This window comes from Grus americana, chromosome 1 (genome assembly GCF_028858705.1).
Source record: "Grus americana isolate bGruAme1 chromosome 1, bGruAme1.mat, whole genome shotgun sequence".
NCBI classification, from domain to species: domain Eukaryota; kingdom Metazoa; phylum Chordata; class Aves; order Gruiformes; family Gruidae; genus Grus; species Grus americana.
The window spans coordinates 199,850,067-199,869,557 of NC_072852.1; the positions used below are offsets into that span (position 1 = coordinate 199,850,067).

Below are 19,491 nucleotides of genomic sequence, written 5' to 3' on the forward strand. Positions count from 1 at the left end.
TTCGGCTGGTCCTGTGTGGAGCCAGGAGCTGGACTTGATGATCCTTATGGGTCCCTTCCAACTCAGGATATTCTATGATTTTATGATACCTAAACTCTCTGGAATTGAAGTAAAAGTGAAGTAATTAAGGATGCATTTTACACATTATCTGACATCAAAAGGGAGCCAGTAAGTGTTACTAGGAGTAGAGTAAATTAGGTAAGACTTAAGGTGTCCTCATGTGACTATGTAACTTTGGAGGCAATTCGCTGGATAGGAAGAGCAAGCTTGAACACTTTGCAGCTCAACAGCACGAATAATGCTTTCCAAACAAGAAGCTGATTTTAATTTTAAAATCTTACTTTACCACAGGAATAGCAAGAAAATGATGCACATGTGTGCACATGCATGCACACACACACACACACTCACTCCTCTGAAGAGAACACAAGTTATGATTTTGCACCTTTCACCACAGCCTGTCGATTTTCCACAGAATTTTTTTTTTTAATTTAAAAATAGGTACTAACATGAATAATTTACTTCTACCTACGTAATCTGTCAATGTTGCAGCTTTCTATATAGCAAAAAGGAGTTTTACTACATGGACAAATTCTTGGGCTCTCCTTCTCTCCCTATAGTTGCATTATTACTTGGCTCATAAATACACTTTATACAGTCTGGCAAATAAGTAGGAAAGACGACATTCCAGAGACATTGAATTATGCGGGTGGCTCCAGCATTCCCATCACATCCACATAACCCATCTCTCACTAGTATTTAAAATCACAGAAAATCCAGTGCTCAAAAAACATTCAAACAGATATAAGGCTGATCAGTAATTTAAAACTGAAACCCCCAAAAAACATAAGCCTCTCTAAACCAGGAAGATAATACACATTTTATCTTGAAGTATCATAAACACTATTTTAGCTTCATCTACGTACATAGCAATACTGTACAGTCACAAAAAGAAACAAGATACCTGCTCTCTTATTTCTTTTAATTTTTCCACTTTCTTGAGCTTTGTCATATATTCCTGGACTTCTTTCAGCCCCATATCTGTGCAGAGACGAACTAAAAATCGGAGGCCTAATTGAAAAGCAAAACATTGTTTAAAAAAAGGCTTATGAGTAGGTCAAACAGCAAGTGCACCCTAACAGAACTGGACAAACAATGCAAGTAACTGGGAATACAAGATGACTGTAGTCCAGTTGTGGTATTTTGTAAATAGTTCAACATTTTCTTTGATGCAGTGTCTATATCCATGAACAGTACAAATACTATTTATATATGTGGAAGTCACAAGACATAGCTCATCTGGCTCAGAACTCTTAACATTTGCAAAATATTTTGGAAACTGGAAAGCATAATAATATTGAGGAGCCACTATCAATACCATTTTGTTGAAAACAATTTTACAAATTTCAAGTGAATCAGAATGGTTTGTTTTTCCTGTTGCTGTGATGAATTTTTAAAGATTAGTATTTCTAGAATTAAAGTAAAAGAACAACAAACCAGACATGAAGATCAACTATAACTGTATGATGGAGCTAAAAGCACCCCTAAAACCAGTCTCCTGAGACCCTATACCAAATTCTGAAAACATTGTTGCTATTCCTATGTGTTTGTCAACATCCCTTTGAAAGAAGTGCCTCTGAAGCAGAAACAAGCATGGCATGATCTATTAGCCTCCTGACTGCTTCCACAAATATGTTCTGTTCTTTTTGTGCTAAGTTAGTTTTCTTCTGGTTTAGGGAGCTGAACTTGTTCACTGAGGAATCAGATAAGCATCAGAATGAGCATAAGGAAGATGGTTGGGAGCACATGGCCAGGAAGGGATGAGTGAGGAACCATTGTTTCAGCAGCAGCAAACTTTTACATCAGTTATATTGTCTTGTCTAACTCCTGCCTCCGTTTTGTAATTTGTAGAAATTACATTCAGAAAAATAGTAGTGTTCCAAAAAGTTTACTAAATACTCTATGATTCTATGACATATGCATGACCAATATGAACCTGACATTGTCCTTATAACTTTGAGAAGTCACAGTATGGAGTTTCTCTTGTACAACAGAGTTGTATGATTCCTCTTTTAAAAAGCAGTATGTTTGTTAAAGCAGAACAATACATTTTATTTTAAAATGAAGTGAATGTTCTTCCCACATAGCATTTAAAAGCATAGATTTGTTGGCAACAACCTCGTATTTTGGAATTAGTGAGGCACAGTGTGGGATGTGAGAGGATGTTTCCACAACCATTGACAACCCCTATTTTCTACAGGGCTTTTTCATTTAGAGTACAGGTGTGAGATTCTGCAAAACGTCTTACTCTTCAAAGTTATGTTTCCTGTAGTTTAGTTTGAAAATCTCTACGCATCTTCCAGAGACTGGTTGACCAATTATACTTAAAAACCCAACAACAAAATTTCGCCCTCTACATTCTTTTGGAAGGCTTGGCTTTGGTAAGATTTTCTCACATCTAGAAACTTACAGCAGGAGTTTCAACTAGCAGGGACTAGAAGTGAAAATACATGAATTTTATCATAAGAAGGATTAATTAACATAGTTATAAAATTTAGAAAGTATGTATGAGAAAGAACTCAACAAATCCACTACAGTTAAAAGTTTATTTTCATCTCTCTTCTTCAGCATTACCCTAATATTTCTTAAATTATGCTTTAGTGTTGTCACAGAAAATACGCAGCATTAGCATGAGTAAAAATGGTAGTTCATGAAAATATTTTCATATGAAAAATACTTATATCATACAATTATTAAAACACGTATTCAATGTAACAAAGTTTCCTTTGATAGTTGTACCACTCAATGAAACAACTTACATTCAACATTTTCCGGGAATTTTCTGTGAATGACTTTGTATTTCTCTAGAGCTTTCTGGTAGTTACCTGCAAACAAAACAAACATCTCCTATCCACATATCCAAACATAAAAAAGAATTATGAGACTTTTCAGTTTGAGTACATGTTTTAATATTATAAGATCAAATTTGATAAAACTAAACAACAGTCTTTAATTACTGATAGTAAAAATTAAGAGCACCTGAAAACAGTTTGAATTACTCTGTAAATAACAAAATTAATGAAAAGTTTTCTTATTTTTGCCCTTTTATGACCTGCCTCTAGGTCCCCATTGTTCTATGACACATCTACTAGACAAGCATACCAGGGCTTATCGGAGGCTGCAAATGTATGGATTGGTCAAATAGAAATGATTAACAGCTGAGTTCTGCCTACCCTTCCTTACATCAGAATACTAATTGTGTGTCTCTCCTCTGCCCAGATCTGGTAGTGAAGTAATTATTCTTTAAGATTTTTGCCTTCAATTTTTATTTTTATTTTTGTTTTCCTAGTGCGAGGTAGAGATCAAACTGACCTGCTATGTGTTAACATGATAAGCTGGGAATTTTGCCAATGAATCATAAATGATCTAAAAAGCAGCCAAATCCATTGTGTTTCTTTGCTGGGAAAACAGTTAATCTGTCTAATTTTGGGTGGTGCGGACCTTAGTTCACTGACTTCCCCAGGTCCCTTTCTCACTGTTGTATTATATAACTGAGCAGAGTGAGAAAATGCACTTATTTATTATGGAAGTCTGTTCTGCAAAGTTCTAAAGAAGTATAAAGGAGAGTGACAAAATGGGACAGCAAGAAAGAGGAGTATCATTTACATCATCAAATGTCTTGAATGCATTTTAGGTGTTAAAAAAAAACCAGAAAGATTAGTCTCTGTTTTGCTTATTGACGTATTATATTCCTAGTAAGAAAATACAGCACATTAAGACTTTTTGTTTGTGTAATGCAAATACTATTTTAATATCGAAAATTATACCTGCTGTTGAAAAGGAATGGGAATTAAGCAACATTAAAATCTAATTACTTATGTTAGATCAGATGGGAGTACAATTACATTTAAAAAACCTATCAGATAATTCACGCTGTAATATCTTCTTTAACTATTTAACAGCACAAGGAGTGTTTCATGCATAAGTCAGTGCAGGCACACGTCCTGGACTTAAAAGAAAAGTCATGTTTTATTATATATACACAGAAAATTTATAACAAAATAATATGTAACTGAATTTTCAAACAAACTTTAGGACCAGTATTCACATCAAGCAGAAAGGATCAAAAGAAAAAAATATCAAAACAAATCATAGAATCCTAGAATGGCTTGGGTTGGAAGGGACCTTAAAGACCATCTAGTTCCAACCCCCTGCCATGGGCAGGGACACCCTCCACTAGACCAGGTTGCCCAAAGCCCCATCCAGCCTGGCCTTGAACACTTCCAGGGAGGGGGCATCCACAACTTCTCTGGGCAACCTCTTCCAGTGCCTCACCACCCTCATTGTAAAAATTTTTTCCTTATCTCTAATCTAAACCTATGCTCTTTGAGTTTAAAACTGTTGCCCCTTGTCTTGTCACTACAGGCCCTGGTAAAAAGTCTCTCTCCATCTTTCTTATAAGCCCCCTTCATATATTCTCCGGGCTTCACAACCCCAACTAATCAAAAAAAAAAAAAAAAAAAAATACAAACCTCCAACCAATTACAAAAAAGTTACAGAACTTACCGCTTCTCCTGTAGCAACTGGCAACCATCAGCTGCCATTTCACTTGTGTCGGTCTGCATATAAATAAAATAAAATTATGCAGAGTGCCAAACAATGAGTAAGCAAAATAATCTGCATAACATTAGTAAAGACCTACTATTAAGCTACTCTCAAAATTTTTCACCTAGCATACTGCCTTCCTAAGAAGAATTCAGCCTGCTTAGTTGACACAGTTTATCTCGACGTCATACTCCTGTGTTCAGGCCTCGATGTCACACATTTGTAGTCCTCTGTGATAGTCTTTCTCCTGCTCATGATTCTGCGCACCAGATACAATTAGTAGACCTGACATGTGAACCACTAATCTCTGTCTGAGGTACAGAACCACGCAATGGGGGAGAACAAAACACTGAACTGCATTCTGAGGAAGTCCCACCAAGAGGGTCCCAAGCGTGCCCAAGGGATCCTTGCCAGAAAGCACACTCCCCACTTACAGCTTCAAACTCTGGCTTCTCCTCTGTGTCATCCTGCTACCTTTCCTTTTCTTTTTAGCACATAATGGTAATAGATAAGGTCAGAGAAAATATTTGAGAAGTTTGAGCATGTACAACAGAACTGTTGGACTTTTCACTATTATTACCAAGATAATGTGAAAATTAGGAAATTTTCACATCAACAGTGTAAGGATGCCAAAGCACTTTTCACATGTGGCTTACAATTCAACAGTAGCATATCCCACAGGCACTGTACACTAACACTTTCAGAACAGTTTTTTACTTATTCTTTTCAATTTTTCCCTCCAGTCACCACACAGGCAATTTTTAACTCTAAATCTGGTAGTTGCCAAACAAGCTTATGAAAGGCAGCTGCTTCACCTTTTTTAGTTTCAGCTGAATATGTCTCCTGCAAACAATAAAAGCAACCAAGCAGACACCATAATAAAGTTTATTACACACTTCAGTATGAAAATTCTAGAGCGAACAAATTGTCAGCAGCCAGCATTAGTTGCAAAACTCCTTTTATTAGTGATTTGTGCATGCTTGTAAATAAAATAATGAAAAATTGTTTCTCAGTTCATTGTCTAGCATGTTATCTCAGAATGCAAATGAAAATCTAATTATTGTGATTAAAACGCTGAATACACTAAACAATGTTAAACTAAAAAATGCTGGTCACGGTTAAAATAAAGTTATAATTTTAAAATGTAACTTTATTTACCTTAGTAGCAATTTATAACCTAACATTCATATTGATCAATTAGCACATCTAGACTCTATTTTTAATACTAAACAAACACCAAAACATCTGTGTTCTGTTTTCTACTATTAACAATCTCATCCCACAGAGAAATAGTTTCTCTGTATTACAGATAGATTACAATTACAAATAATAATGCAGAATTTCATATGCCAATTATTAGTAAGTACTTTCCAATCCACATACTTCATATTTCATGCATGGACTGAGTGCAACATTAAGCATAAAATATTTAGATCTTTGCCAAAACAAGATTATGAAATAATGCTTTTTAGTTTCAGCTGTTTCTTTCCAAAGTTTCTAAGAAGGCCGTGAACGCCAGCATATGCGATCTCATAGCTTGACTAAAATACAGTTTTTTAAGGTGGCTAGTATTTATACTGAAAAGAATACTGGCCATCCTGTGAAAAGTGATTTCTGTGAACTGCCTCCGGTGTATTTTCATCTCATCTACATTTCTATTACTTCATAATTATACCACAATTTGGGTGAAGTCTATGTTTTTTCTATTTATTTTTTTTTCAATTTTTAATCCTTATTGAAATCTCAGATTTTCTCTTCTATAATTCATGTCTACTCTAACTCAAGCCCTTTCAAAACCACTAGTATTTTTAACTGAACTTCTAAACACCTATTTGCAGTACAATCTTTCCTTGAACAATACTGTACAATTTTTTGTTCACATGCTGTCCTGTTCATGCATGTCATTCAGATTCACAGAACAAAAAGAATGTTAAATTTCAGATTATCACAAGACAAGCAATAACTGAATTTTCCTTAGCCTGATTTTTGATAGTTTTCCCAAAACACAAAAATAGAGAAATTCACACTTGTTGGAGTGAATTTTAGTTGCATGAATTTTAGTTCATCTATTAACACAAAATTCTTCATGAATATATAGACAAATATTTGTTTCCACATAAAAAGACCATATGCATGTCTTTTTAGAATTCTGTTTGAACTCTGGATCACAGATTTAAATTTGATCAGATTTTTGTTTATTAACCATTTGCCTGGTAAGCTCCCTTTCTGATCTAAAATAAAATGTATGGCTTATATACTTTCTTAAGTGCATCATATTCTGCTAAAGGACAATTTCAGCAAATAAGTTGCTGAACTAAACTCAATATATTTCTAATATCTCTATCAGGATCAGTTTGATCAGTTTGATCTGTCAACTTATTTTCACTAACCACTGGTAATTCTGCACTGCACATTTTTGCTTACTTCTATACCTTATTTGTAAAAGCCTTTTTATGGGAGTAGCAGTTACGTGACAAGTGGAAATGCAGCAAGAACTGCTAAAAGAGGAGGATCTTATTTAATATTGGAATTGCACAATAAGAGCAAAAACACACCGCAAACAAAGAGAAACTTGAGAAAATAATATCTCAAATATTTAACTGTGGTATTTACTTATAGTATTAAAGTTACCCAACTAATTTATCTCTAGGTATACTTATGGATGTCTAATCACAAAATATTTAAGTGGGCATAAAATAATAATTACTTACAGGATAAGTGCTGCTCTTTCAAAGTACTCAATGGCTTTTTCACAGAACTGGGTGTCAATGTAATAGGCTCCAAGCCATTCAATGACCTCAATGTTTGAAGGGAAATACCGGTATGACTGACAAAATAGGAAAGGTGAAAGAAACACAATTTTAGTGATAAACAACATCTTTATGTTACTTCTGGAATATCTTAGTCAAGTGTTTAATTCTCCAGATGCCAAAAACGTGTAATACATGAATGGAAGTAGTGTGCTATACTAAGTAATCCTGGGGAAAGAAAAAAAAAAAACCCCTCATGCCAAGTTTTCTAATTACTGAATGCTTTTTAGAAGTTACCTGAGATGAGTCTGTCACATTTTCCATCTAGCCTTATTTGAAATATTATTTTAAATAGTTTGCAACAGCAAAAATGTTTACTTAGATCATGTCTACATGTGAATAAGTTACCCAAAATGATAAACAATGCTAATTAAAATGTATACAATTCCACACTCAAATCAGTCTGCTGGAAAAATCACCGAAGAGCATTCTTTTCTATGAAATACCTATGTACATAAATAACATTTCTGGCTTTTTAGAAATTCCCACAGAAAGAAGCAGCAAAATTATCATGAAGCACATCTCCAATAGTATTCAGACTGCAACACAGATTTTGGTCATCCTCGCTTTACACAGATTAAAAAAAACCCTCACAGCAAAGCAACTTCCTGTCTTATTCCTGTTTCTAAAACAGGAGAATCTCTACAAACTGCAGACAGTACTATAGCTGGTTTAAGATATCTGTGCATACCTAATGTATAGCTGTACCATTAAAAATATATATATAAACTTAGATACATAAACACAAACACATTGTATTTACATCTCCATATCCGTTATACAGCTTCCAGTTAACACAGTCATGTTACACACCTTTAAAATTATATTTTTAGATCTATTTTTTATTTCATCTCAGACTACATTTTAAATTAAAATTGTTAGGGGTCAATGTAAGCAATGACCACATGAAAAATGACAGTCTGAGGTCAAATACCATGCGGAAACACAGGCTATGTGTTTCCTTAAGATCGATCTGACTACAAAAATTAGGTTTTGATAACACTCTCTCCCCCAAAATCTTTTTTTTTTTTTTATGACATTTTTAGGAGTTTCAATGAATCAATTGTTAATTTGATATAGTAACCTATGACAAAGTGTTCTTTAAATGAGAAAGCACATTGGAAAAGCAATAAAGAGAAAGTACCTCATAATAATAATGAAAAGCTTGGGATTTATCACCTTCATTATCATATAATTTCCCTAGCTTTGAAAGTACATGTGGATCAGTTGGTACTACACTGATCAACTGCAGGAGCCACTCTATGGCTTGATTGGGATCTTCCATGATCTCATATCTGAGTTTTCTTCAGTCAAGGACTGATGCCGATATTTTGATTTATTCAGAATTCCTACTGCTTTTCCTAATGTAATCCCTATGCTGGACAGATACGCCAGTCACTGTAGTGTGGAGACACACTTGGATTTCTTTTTTTTTTTTTTTTTAACACATTATTTGCATGATTTCATTTATATCAGGAAGTATTTGTTATGCTGAAGAAAGGGAAATGTTCAGAGACTTTGCCTGCTACTTCACCTTAAAACCACTTTGGGCTCAACAAAACTTTGGGCTTGGTTCTCCTCTCTCTGTCACTAATTTGACTTCCTCATTTCTAAGAATGAAGTGCGAGAATCAGGCAATTTATTTGTAACCTTTATAAGTTGATTAGTTTTTTGTAATACATCATTTTGTCCTAAAATAAGTGATTAGGTAAAACTGATCTCAAGAACAGACATTTGCCTGCAGTGAGTTTTTCTGCTGTATGTCTAAGAAGCACAGCACAGACAGCGTACGATTCTGGTCCAGACAACAGAGGCGGCTTTAGCTGTAATTAGGCCTGCAGCCTGCTCTCCCCTCCTCAGTCACCCCTGAGCAGCACAATGGCTTAGACCTCTGCAGTAACGTGAGCTGGAGCTCCTGCCCAACATGTTTTTTCAGTTTCTGCTGCACCCTACCCTACCCTTCATGGAAAAAGCTTGTGAGCGTTGGTGGAAAGCAGTTTTACACAGCAGTGGAGCAGAGAAGTTCTCCCCCAGATGGGAACTGGGAGTTGTAGGGCCATTTATGCTGTTGTAAAGTGGCTACGCAAGGAATAGAGATTACAGCCCTTCTGAGTTTTTGGAGGTTACTTATTTTACTGACTAAAATATATTTTTATTACCTTCACTATTCCTAAAAGTGTTGTACAGCAACTGGAATCTGTTCTGCCTTGGGGAAGATTTTATTAGTTTGCACACCCTCAGAAGCATTGTTAAAGAAATTCATAGTGCAGAGTATCACCGGTGATATGCAAAGCCAACCCCTCCCTTCCTCAGCTTTCAATCTGTTGAGCTTTTGCAGTGCTGGGAGACAACTATTTTCTTACGCGTACACTAACTAATCTGAAAATAGCTTTCAGAACAGAACTTCACTTTCATTAACTGTATTATTTTTTTCTTAAAGGTTTTACTCAATTGTGCTTACATCTGCCACATTATTTGCATAATACAATCAGCAGCATTTTAAATATTCCAGGAAACACTTTAATACTGAGTCTAAATGTATTCCCTGCAATGTAAACAGTCTTAATATATTTCTTCACTTCACTGGAAACATCCTAGAAGGTTGTAAGTTCTGTTCTTGTTTTTACAAACATCAGAGAATGAATCTATGCATGAACATCCTAATTATAATGGACGCTACAGGAAATTTCTAAGTTGTTGTGTCATGATTGAAACACATTTCAGATTAAATGAGTTTACTAAACCCACGATCCCTTATCATAATCCAGAAAAAGATACATGTTTGCTATCTGGTGAAGGACTTGGGCACTGTTTCGAAGGATTGCATGGAGTTTCAGAAAACAATCCAAAGCTTCATCTATTCTATTTAACTTCTTGTATGTTAAACCTAAAAAATAAAGGTTACAGTATCAATGTAATGAAAAAGAGATGACTTCAGCATATTAACTGACAGAATAACCAAGAAAAATGAAATAGGAACACAGTACTTGGAGACACTGTAGCTGCCTTGACATCGATGGACTCTGTTTTGGAGAGCCATGCTTATAATTCTTACCAGCTAGTATGACTTACCAAACTGATAAACACAAGGAACACGAACCTAATCAAAAACCAAGAATACATGTAATCTCACTTTTTGAACAAGATAAATGAGGGAAAGTAAGAACTTTTAGAGGTGAATGTCTCTGATGGTTTAATAATGCTAAAACTTTAATAGATAATAGAAGTTTTTACCTTCAAAGTGACTTAATCATCTGCAATTACTGTTGATGTTGTTAACACTGGTATTTTTTCACAGAACAAATAGGAAGTACAAATTGATACCTTGCTATAACATAAATTACTAAATAAAGTAATAATAAGTAGTATATATTTCTATTCAAGAAAACTTTGAAAGCCAGATTCTCAGAAACACTATTGTTACCTTTAGGCAAAAGCTAAATCACAAAAGCACTTTTGGCTTACCAAGATTATAAAGTGCTTCAGTGCATGAGGAATCATTCCTGAGAGCTTCCTTATAAAATTCAGCTGCTTTTTCATAGTCTCCGTTTGCAAAAACAGTATTTCCTTTGTTAGTTAGAGCTGCTGGATTGTACCTATCAGAATTTACAGCTAAATCCGCATAGTTAGTTGCTTGTGCCAATTCATTCTCCTACATGAACAAAACAAACATTGTATTAGTCATTAGTCGGTCAATTTTCTTGCAGCTGTAGCTTCTTACAGTTAATACAGTGGAATTTCAAAAGACTGAAGATGAAAAAAAAATACATTCTTTAGTCCTAAAATATTCCTTATGTATTAGCATAAGGCAGATCATCCCTTTCAAGTTTCAGAGAACTTAACACTTGAGATGTGTTTTGCCACTCCGTTGCATTCAGTCTGGAAGTTTTCTTTGTTGCAACAAAGTCGTATTTCTTTAAAAACCAAAAATAAATCCCCATACCCTACAAACTTCATACACAAACACATCTGCCTAAGCTACATACTTTGCATGTTCCTGAAGTTCAGCCAGGGTCTTCAGGACCTGAATTTTAAATGCAGCTGCTGAGCTTCTGCACAACTTGCACTGTGGGCATACTTCTGTGGCCTGGGGCTCAATCTCACTCTTCCTCGCAGCAACAGGATACAAACCTCATGCTCCAAAACATGCTCCAAACCTCAGCTAGAGCCAAGAATGGGCGTTCCAGAATAACAACTCTAACATGCAGTTTCTTGTTGTTTACAGAGATTGTTTAGACACAAAAATTGCTACAGAGATACAGAAGTCTCTACATAAACTGCAGTTCTTAACTGGTTTTGTTGAAACAAACACTTACCAAATAATAAAGGAATGAAAGGTTTGTTGCAGCTGCACTCTTTACTCTGCTATCCTTTTTTTCGAACATTTTTAAAGTCTCCAGTGCCTAGAAGTAATTTGGAAACAATTTACTTCCCACTGAAGCAAACTTATACCAAAATTCTTTCAGAAAGCATTGATAAACAGTAACAAACAGCTAACATTATCAACTCATACACTCACATACATGGTAATATCATGAGCTTGTAATACCTGCTTGTAAGCATGTGCACACAGAAGTACATCTATATTATACATAGTATTAATCTTGGTCACAACATTTCAATAGTATTGGCTACTTACTACTTCTTCAAAATTTAAGTTAGATATGGCTACCTTGAAGTACACAGATACCGGACAATACTATATGTACAAAACCACAAGTTTATATTATTTACTTTTGATCTAGTCAACTAATTAAAAGTCTCATACCTATTTTTCCAATTAAGCGAACATAAAAGGATTGATATTAAAACTCTTATTAAAAAGATAAAAAAGTACATGCTATATAAAAAAAATTATGCAAGACAGCATAGGATTGGATTTCAACTTGCAGTTGTTTTGTGTAATAAGACGACGACGTCTAAGTTTAGAAAGTACTCAAATGTGAAGACTGAGGCCAGAAGATTTTTTTTTCTTTTTAAATCTTTTACATAAAGACTGCATTTCATAAACTTCAAAATAAAGAAGTTTATGGACAAAAAGTAAACATTTTTATAGCTAATAAACTATCAAATACACTTTGAAATAAAAGGCAACTTTTTTTTCATTGACTGTGTGATAACATTTGTAACTGCAGACTAAATTATTAAGAAAATCTGGCTTCTTTACACTAAATATTTATATTAGCTACACAAACTGGTAGAATATCACGTGAGCCCAGTTCTGTTGTCTACTACAACACAGATGTGGCAACCTCAATTTAGCCATCAACATTAGCAATTCAAAAGTTTCCTTCTTCCTTTACATGAAACCAATAAGCTGCTGTTTACACATCAAAGTGAATGCAGGATACTCTATGGGGAATGCCAAAACAAACAAAGGAAACACATTTTAATTGACTGTCATACATAACGTTTTTACCATTACTTTACACAAAAAAGATGACTGTACTAATGATGTGTAAAATGACGAAGTAAATACAGCCAGATGTAGTGTATTGATTTTGTCAACTACATTCCACCCAAGAACTATGAACTACTAAAGATCATAATATTCTCCTAATAATAGAAAATTCTCTAAAGAAATACACCAATTCCAATCAAGAAAAGCATTTCAAAAGTTAGGCTTTAGATTTTGTGGTCTCTGAAATGTAAGACTTCAACTATGATAATTTGAAACTTTTATACAGTATTTCTGACTTTCTCCAACAAGGGAACGGTCCCAGATATTTACAGATGTAACACTACTGTATCTGAGGTACTCTATTCTTAAGCAAAGACTTGCTTCTTCGAGTAAAAGTGTGCATTTCTTACAATGGACTTTATAGTGAACTTAGAGCTATATAGTTGAAAGTCACTTTCTGAAAAGCCATTTCCCATTGTAGCTGATTTGCTTTTACTCCTAAGTGGCACCTTTGCTGGTAAAGATTAGAGTGGAAGTAATCTCTTTTTTGTGTATAATGAAAAGTTCATATGACTGAACTCTGTTCACTTACTGGTAAATTATGTTGCAGGTCTCGAATCATTTCAGCAATTATGAGCCCTAAGATGAAAATCCATAGCAACACCCCTTTCATCCTTACAAAGTAGAAATGCTCTCAATGTATCATCAGCTAAATTTGTATATTTCTAAATAACTTCTAACTTTTTAATCTCAACAATAACCATTACTTAGATTCACAGTCAAAACACAGATTGTCCAAATTATTTTTTCCAATGTACCTGAATTATTTGCTTACAGAAGTTAAACTTCAAAGCAACTTCCCTGACCCAAGCAGGGTCTGCCAGAGATGTTAAGGAGTTGCATGGCTAACCTGCAGAATTTTGGGTTTAAATTAATTTTCAAAGTTTTTCTTTGAAATTAGAAAGCATTCAAAATATCTACTACACAAACCCCCTTACTAATAAAATACAATCTAGACATATTATGGTAATTTCCATCCTGATTTTGTTTGTCTAGGACTGTTTTAAAATAACATATTCATTATGATGAGCACATAGTTAAGCCCATTACAGTTAAAACAGAAATCTACTTTAGGTGGTGGGTTTTGGTTGTTTGGGTTTTTTTGAAACACAATAAAGCTTTCAGCCTTGAAACTGAATATTTCAAAAAGTTTCCATTCTTGTTCTTCAGCCAAAGGTGTGTTGAGCAGGTGGAGAGTTAGTAAGTATATGAACAACAGACAGGATGAATATAAGTGGCAGCTGCAGTTTTATTAGAACAAAAAAAGGACTGTGCAATCACCATTCTGCAGTCCCACTCTACTATTAAGTGGTTCCAGTGCAGGTTAAAGGTCTTCTATCACATAATCAAAATAAAAAGAGCATCTACTCCACTTACTCCAACATCCTTCCCTCTCCCTCCATTGAAGTACTCCACAGAACAATCACCAACCATCTCTGTATCTCATTTTACCTCTGAGAATGATTTTTACATTTTTTTAAGCCATACTGGATACTAACTGGAAATTGCAAAAAACGATCATCAAAATAGTAAATTCTTGAGATCATATGACTGTTCACCTACCTGTAACACACTCACTCTCCAAAAGCTATCATCAATAAAGCAACTAGATATGCCCCAAATTTTCCAAACTCTCAAACTGCTTCCTGATCTCAGAAAAGCTCTCAGCCAGCATGCAAGTATAATAAAGGATAACTAACTCTGTTGCTGTATGTACAGGGAAGGAGAAGATGACAGGACAGACCGGAAGAGCAAGAGCAACTCAGGAAACCAGAAGAGCTTAAATATGAGAAGGACGAGTAGACTACATTAAGCATGGTGCCCTGTGTGCATCCCTCCAAGCTATGGGAAGGTGAAGTACCTTAGAAGATAACAGAGGCATATTCAGCTTCAGCTGTAATTTTACTATATATGATCTCTCATAGTTCTTGCTGCTTGTGCAAACCTGGGGGTTGCTATATTCCTTCTTATTTATTCAGCATTCCTATCATTGAATGTACTGAATAGCGCATGTTAGAAGGAAATTGAGCAAATCCTAGCAGATACCTGAGTTTCTTTTTGTTCAGGTCAAGCTGTTTTCCAACTGCTCACATTTCAAACCAAGTCTTTTTTCACAGACAAAGAAAATATCACATGACGATTTGGATGAAAATCTGGTATTATAAATTGTCCCACAACCTCTAAAAATTTGATTAAGAGGAAAAAAAATGCCTTTGTCTTAAAATAAAACATTGTAAGAAAGTTGCACATTCATTTGGATAATACCAAAAACTTAAACATGGTAAGTTGTGGTATTAATTTATATACCTACATTAGAAATTTATATGCACAGAAAAGGGAAGCTGCAGTTAACAGCCTGCTGTACTTATTAGCAAGAGAGTGGTGATGATTTTTACCATGTAAAGCAGTTCAGCATCAAATTTATTGGCAGAAATTTGTCTAACTAGTGATTGGACAGCCAGTTGCAGAAAGAGATCTTACCTACATAAACACACATAAATAATTTCAACATAGGCAAAAGTTACTTCACATGTATATTTAAAAATATAACAAAACAATGAAAAGGGAACATGTAATAATATGCATGATAAAAACTGTAAAATCACAAAGATCTATCTTCTGAACTTCTGCCAGTTAATGAATCTTGAGCACTACTTTTACTTGGAAGTACTGATACTATATCTCTTCTCATTTGCTTCCTCATTTGCTAATATACACTGCGGCTTAAACTGCTACAATATCTTTTCGGTAATGATGATTCATCCTAGCCCTCTGTGCCCTCCAGGTGGGCAATTTATAAGAGATGCAGACCTGTCTAAGCTCCCGAGCAGATACTTAATTTAACTCCAGTTTGTATTTCAATGGTAAGATAGGAGCACTGACTAAAGTTCAAGGTCAGATTATAGTATTTTAGGGAATGCTGGAGTACATAGGCAACAGTGAGAACACAATAATATAAACAGCAGTGATACATATGAACTGCATCTGCATATATTTTGGTATTATAGTCAACTTAACTGAGAGACAGATTCAGCTCATGCTAATGAAAACACCTCCACGTTGGTTAGCAATGCGCTTTCTAGGCTCTATTGACTGTCCAGACTACAGTTCCATTAACTGTAATGAGAGGTTGGACACAGTGAAGATAACTAAGTTTAGGTATCTTAGTTTTGACGTGAACTGCATTCACTGTAACTTCTGTGGCATAAATTTCACTTAGGTAAAACTCATCTCTTGTCAGTGTTTTTATAAAGTTATTTAACTGAGCAACATCAATATAGTTATTATGCTTGCATAAATCATTCTTGCCCTTGCTGAAAAATATGCTGTGGCTAAGAAGAATATATTTGACAATACAGAATTAAAAAGTAGTAATGTGAAAAGTTACTATACCTGGTTAAAATCCTGCTGCCTCAAGTAAGTAGTGGCTTTATTTATTTCTAGGTCATTGGCTAACTCTACATAGTGGGAAGCTTTTACTACTTCAACACACCTGCAACAAAAAGCAAGCCATAAAGATAAACAAAATGCATCTGTGCAAATGCAACTTTAAATTACATACTTTTGCAGCCAATTTGTTTTCCAAAATGAGTTGTTCTTAGCTATTCTTTCTTTACAGAGGCAAAGAGCACTTTGATGAAAAATATTTGAAAAAATGTTTTATTCCATTCCCAAAACCTGCCTAGTAACACTACCTCTGCTCTCACTTTTTTTTAGTCAGCTGCCTAAATATCATGTTATTTTCCATCACCAAGTGATACTTGATGTCAGATATTGACTAAGATAATTTTTCAAACCGTTTCCTTTGGATACGTTCTATCAGTTGATTTTTCAAACTTCATCTCCTGTTGCATCTACTATCACACCCATAAACCAGCTCAGTGAACAAAGCCAGAGACTGCAGATTGCATCCCTGAGCTACATACTACTAATAAAGTCATAATAATAAACCTCTTTCTGATTGTCCCCCAGTTACTTTTGGCTTAGGGTCTTCTATAAAATGAGGGCAGAACAGAACACAGCAGACAGTTCAGATGTTCATTCACAGACACCATCTCCCAGGGTTTGACATAGTGTACTTTAAAATTGCCTAATCATTTGAAGTAAGACCTTTACTTATTGTATGCATATACTATTCTCTCAAACCGTTTGGAATTAAGCACACTAAATGAACAACTTAAAAAAAAAAAAAGGTGGAAGGGATTAAAGTGGTGGAAAGTCTTTTTCTTTTCTTACAATAGTTGGTTAATTTGCCAACAAAAATTTAATTTAACAAACTGCCTGCTGCTATAATTGGGTTGGCACATGGACAATCTCTATACAAAGTATAGACATGCCTTTTGATGTTGGAAGAAAAATTATATTGAAAAAGTTAGCAATTTCTGCAAAGACATCTGCAATAAAAGAAATGTCAAAAACAAGTTTTCAGCTGTTACTGTTAACATCTTTTAACCATAAAATGTAATGAGATCTAACTATCCAACTGTTACTTACAGAATATGACAGAATAGTCCCAAGATTATGTCACATTGTAAGTAAGAAGTTATGAAATCTGAGGATTATTTGTCCCCACTTTGTTTCTGTAAATAATATTAATCTGATTAAAAGAACATTTAATACTCAGAGGACTCATAACAAAGTGTAGTATTTGGCAAATCAAGCTCAAACTGCTGGGTAAACTTCTTCACTGGACTTGAACACCTCAGCCTAAAATAGAGAGTAAACCTGTCCTGATACATGCAAAACAATCCCACACATCTCACTAGAAATTGTTTAATTGGCCAGAACAGATATGAAAGACTTACTTCATAACAAGTATTTTCTGGATAGCACTAAGGAAACTGAGTATCTGACAACTTTTTCCAGTTTTCTTGAACAAAAAACAAGACACAGAGCAAACAAACCTGACTTACACTAACAAGTTCTAAAGCAGCAAGCTAATCTTCCCAAGACATACTGTTTAAGTTCTGTACGTGTGAATGGCAAAAGTAGGGAAATCATAAGCTTATAATGTTTATTAAACCATCGAACACCACCTTGTGGACTCTAGCAGACTAAACATGTTTGTGTGAGAGTATTTCATGTTAGTATAAACAGCTTTATTAGTAAAATTATAGGATCTGCAAAATTTGAAAATAATCCTAATTGGCCAAAAAAGACAGGTAAAAGAAAGTTCTCTTTTCCCATCAAACTTCCTTCACTTCCCAAACACTGACCATATATATCTGTTAGTAACGTTGTGGCTGCAGATGCTGAGGGAGCTGGGTCTGTTTAGCCTGGAGAAGAGAAGACTGAGAGGGGATCTCATCACCATTTATAAATATCTAAAAGGCAGGTGTCAAAAGGATGGGGCCAGACTCTCTTCAGTGGTGCACTGTGACAGGACAAGGGGCAATGGGCACAAACTGGAACACAGGAAGTTCCATCTCAATATGAGGAAAAACTTCTTCACTTTGAGAGTGACAGAGCACTGGAAGAGGCTGCCCAGAGAGGTTGTGGAGTCTCCTTCTCTGGAGATATTCAAAACTCACGTGGATGTGATCCTGTGCAACCTGTTCTAGGTGATCTTGCTTTAGCAGGGGGGTTGGACTAGGTGATCTTCAGAGATCCCTTCCAACCCCTACCATTCTGTGACTCTGCAACTGTATCAGCAGCCTATCACTGAATACACTTGTATAAATGTTTAAGAAACAATAGATTAAGTTTACATTTATAAACATTAAGTTTATAAATGAAATGCAAATAAACCTTTCTAATAATAGATTCCTGTGTTTTATATAATGACTCTATGGAGTAATGAAAACTTCTTAGACACCCCATGTCTTCATTACACTATCTTCAAACTTAAAGAGCAGTGATCATCGCCTTCTGCATAGCAATTGTCTATCAAGACTTCTTTTAAAAGTTCTTGAATTTTCAAATTCAATTAAAGTTTAAGAAGCTCTTTTTGTGCTAATATGGAACAGTTCAAAATTTATAATTAACAATTGAGTTTCAATAATACAATGAAATTAATGTTTAACACAGAATAGACTCTAATGCTTTATTTTGTTCTTCTGCAGAGCATTATGGAGGCAAACTGAAAATAGCCTGGACACTACGTTTGAGATGTGCAACAAGCTATGTTTCCCAGGCTGTTTATGTCTGTGAATCTGGTTTCATAACCGGCATGAAAGATTTGCATGTAATTTAGACAAAAAGAAGTCCTGCTTGACTCTTACCAGTCATAGCCCACCGCAAAAGATGTCTCAATTACCGGTGCAATAAGTTTAGCAGCTGTCATGATGTATTCCTCTGCCATGGATTTCCTAAGAAATAAAAACAAACAAAAAAACCACAGCACCACCACAAAAACCAAGACACAAACATGTCACCATTTCCAAAACACATATACAAAAAATAACCAAATCTTGTTCTTGCTTATTCCTGCACTTAGGACAACCTTAGAAGTCAATCTAACCAACCCCCTGCTACTGCCCTGTATCTCAATAAAGCTCTCAGTTTCTTCTGTTTTCCTTTCACTGCACACCGTAGTTGTATTTTAAAAAAAAAAAAAAAAACAACAACCACCAAACAATGCTGCAAGTTTTAAGCAGTATAACCTATACCTCTTGG

At 34.9% G+C, this 19,491-nt stretch overlaps 1 protein-coding gene across 6 annotated transcripts in view; it reads right to left on the reverse strand.

Annotated features, from left to right (window-relative positions):
* The window catches only part of IFT88 (intraflagellar transport 88), a 58,359-nt gene that overhangs the window by 15,755 nt on the left and 23,113 nt on the right, over nucleotides 1-19,491 (reverse strand). For all 6 annotated transcript variants that reach the window (XM_054824180.1, XM_054824150.1, XM_054824190.1 and 3 more), the window contains 10 exons: nucleotides 19,098-19,184; nucleotides 16,270-16,369; nucleotides 11,732-11,818; nucleotides 10,881-11,067; nucleotides 10,194-10,302; nucleotides 8,560-8,710; nucleotides 7,317-7,432; nucleotides 4,567-4,619; nucleotides 2,820-2,885; nucleotides 965-1,071 (listed from right to left, as the gene is read on the reverse strand). In XM_054824180.1, coding sequence (XP_054680155.1) covers nucleotides 965-1,071; nucleotides 2,820-2,885; nucleotides 4,567-4,619; nucleotides 7,317-7,432; nucleotides 8,560-8,710; nucleotides 10,194-10,302; nucleotides 10,881-11,067; nucleotides 11,732-11,818; nucleotides 16,270-16,369; nucleotides 19,098-19,184 — 1,063 coding nt within the window. The remainder of the gene's footprint in view (nucleotides 1-964; nucleotides 1,072-2,819; nucleotides 2,886-4,566; nucleotides 4,620-7,316; nucleotides 7,433-8,559; nucleotides 8,711-10,193; nucleotides 10,303-10,880; nucleotides 11,068-11,731; nucleotides 11,819-16,269; nucleotides 16,370-19,097; nucleotides 19,185-19,491) is intronic.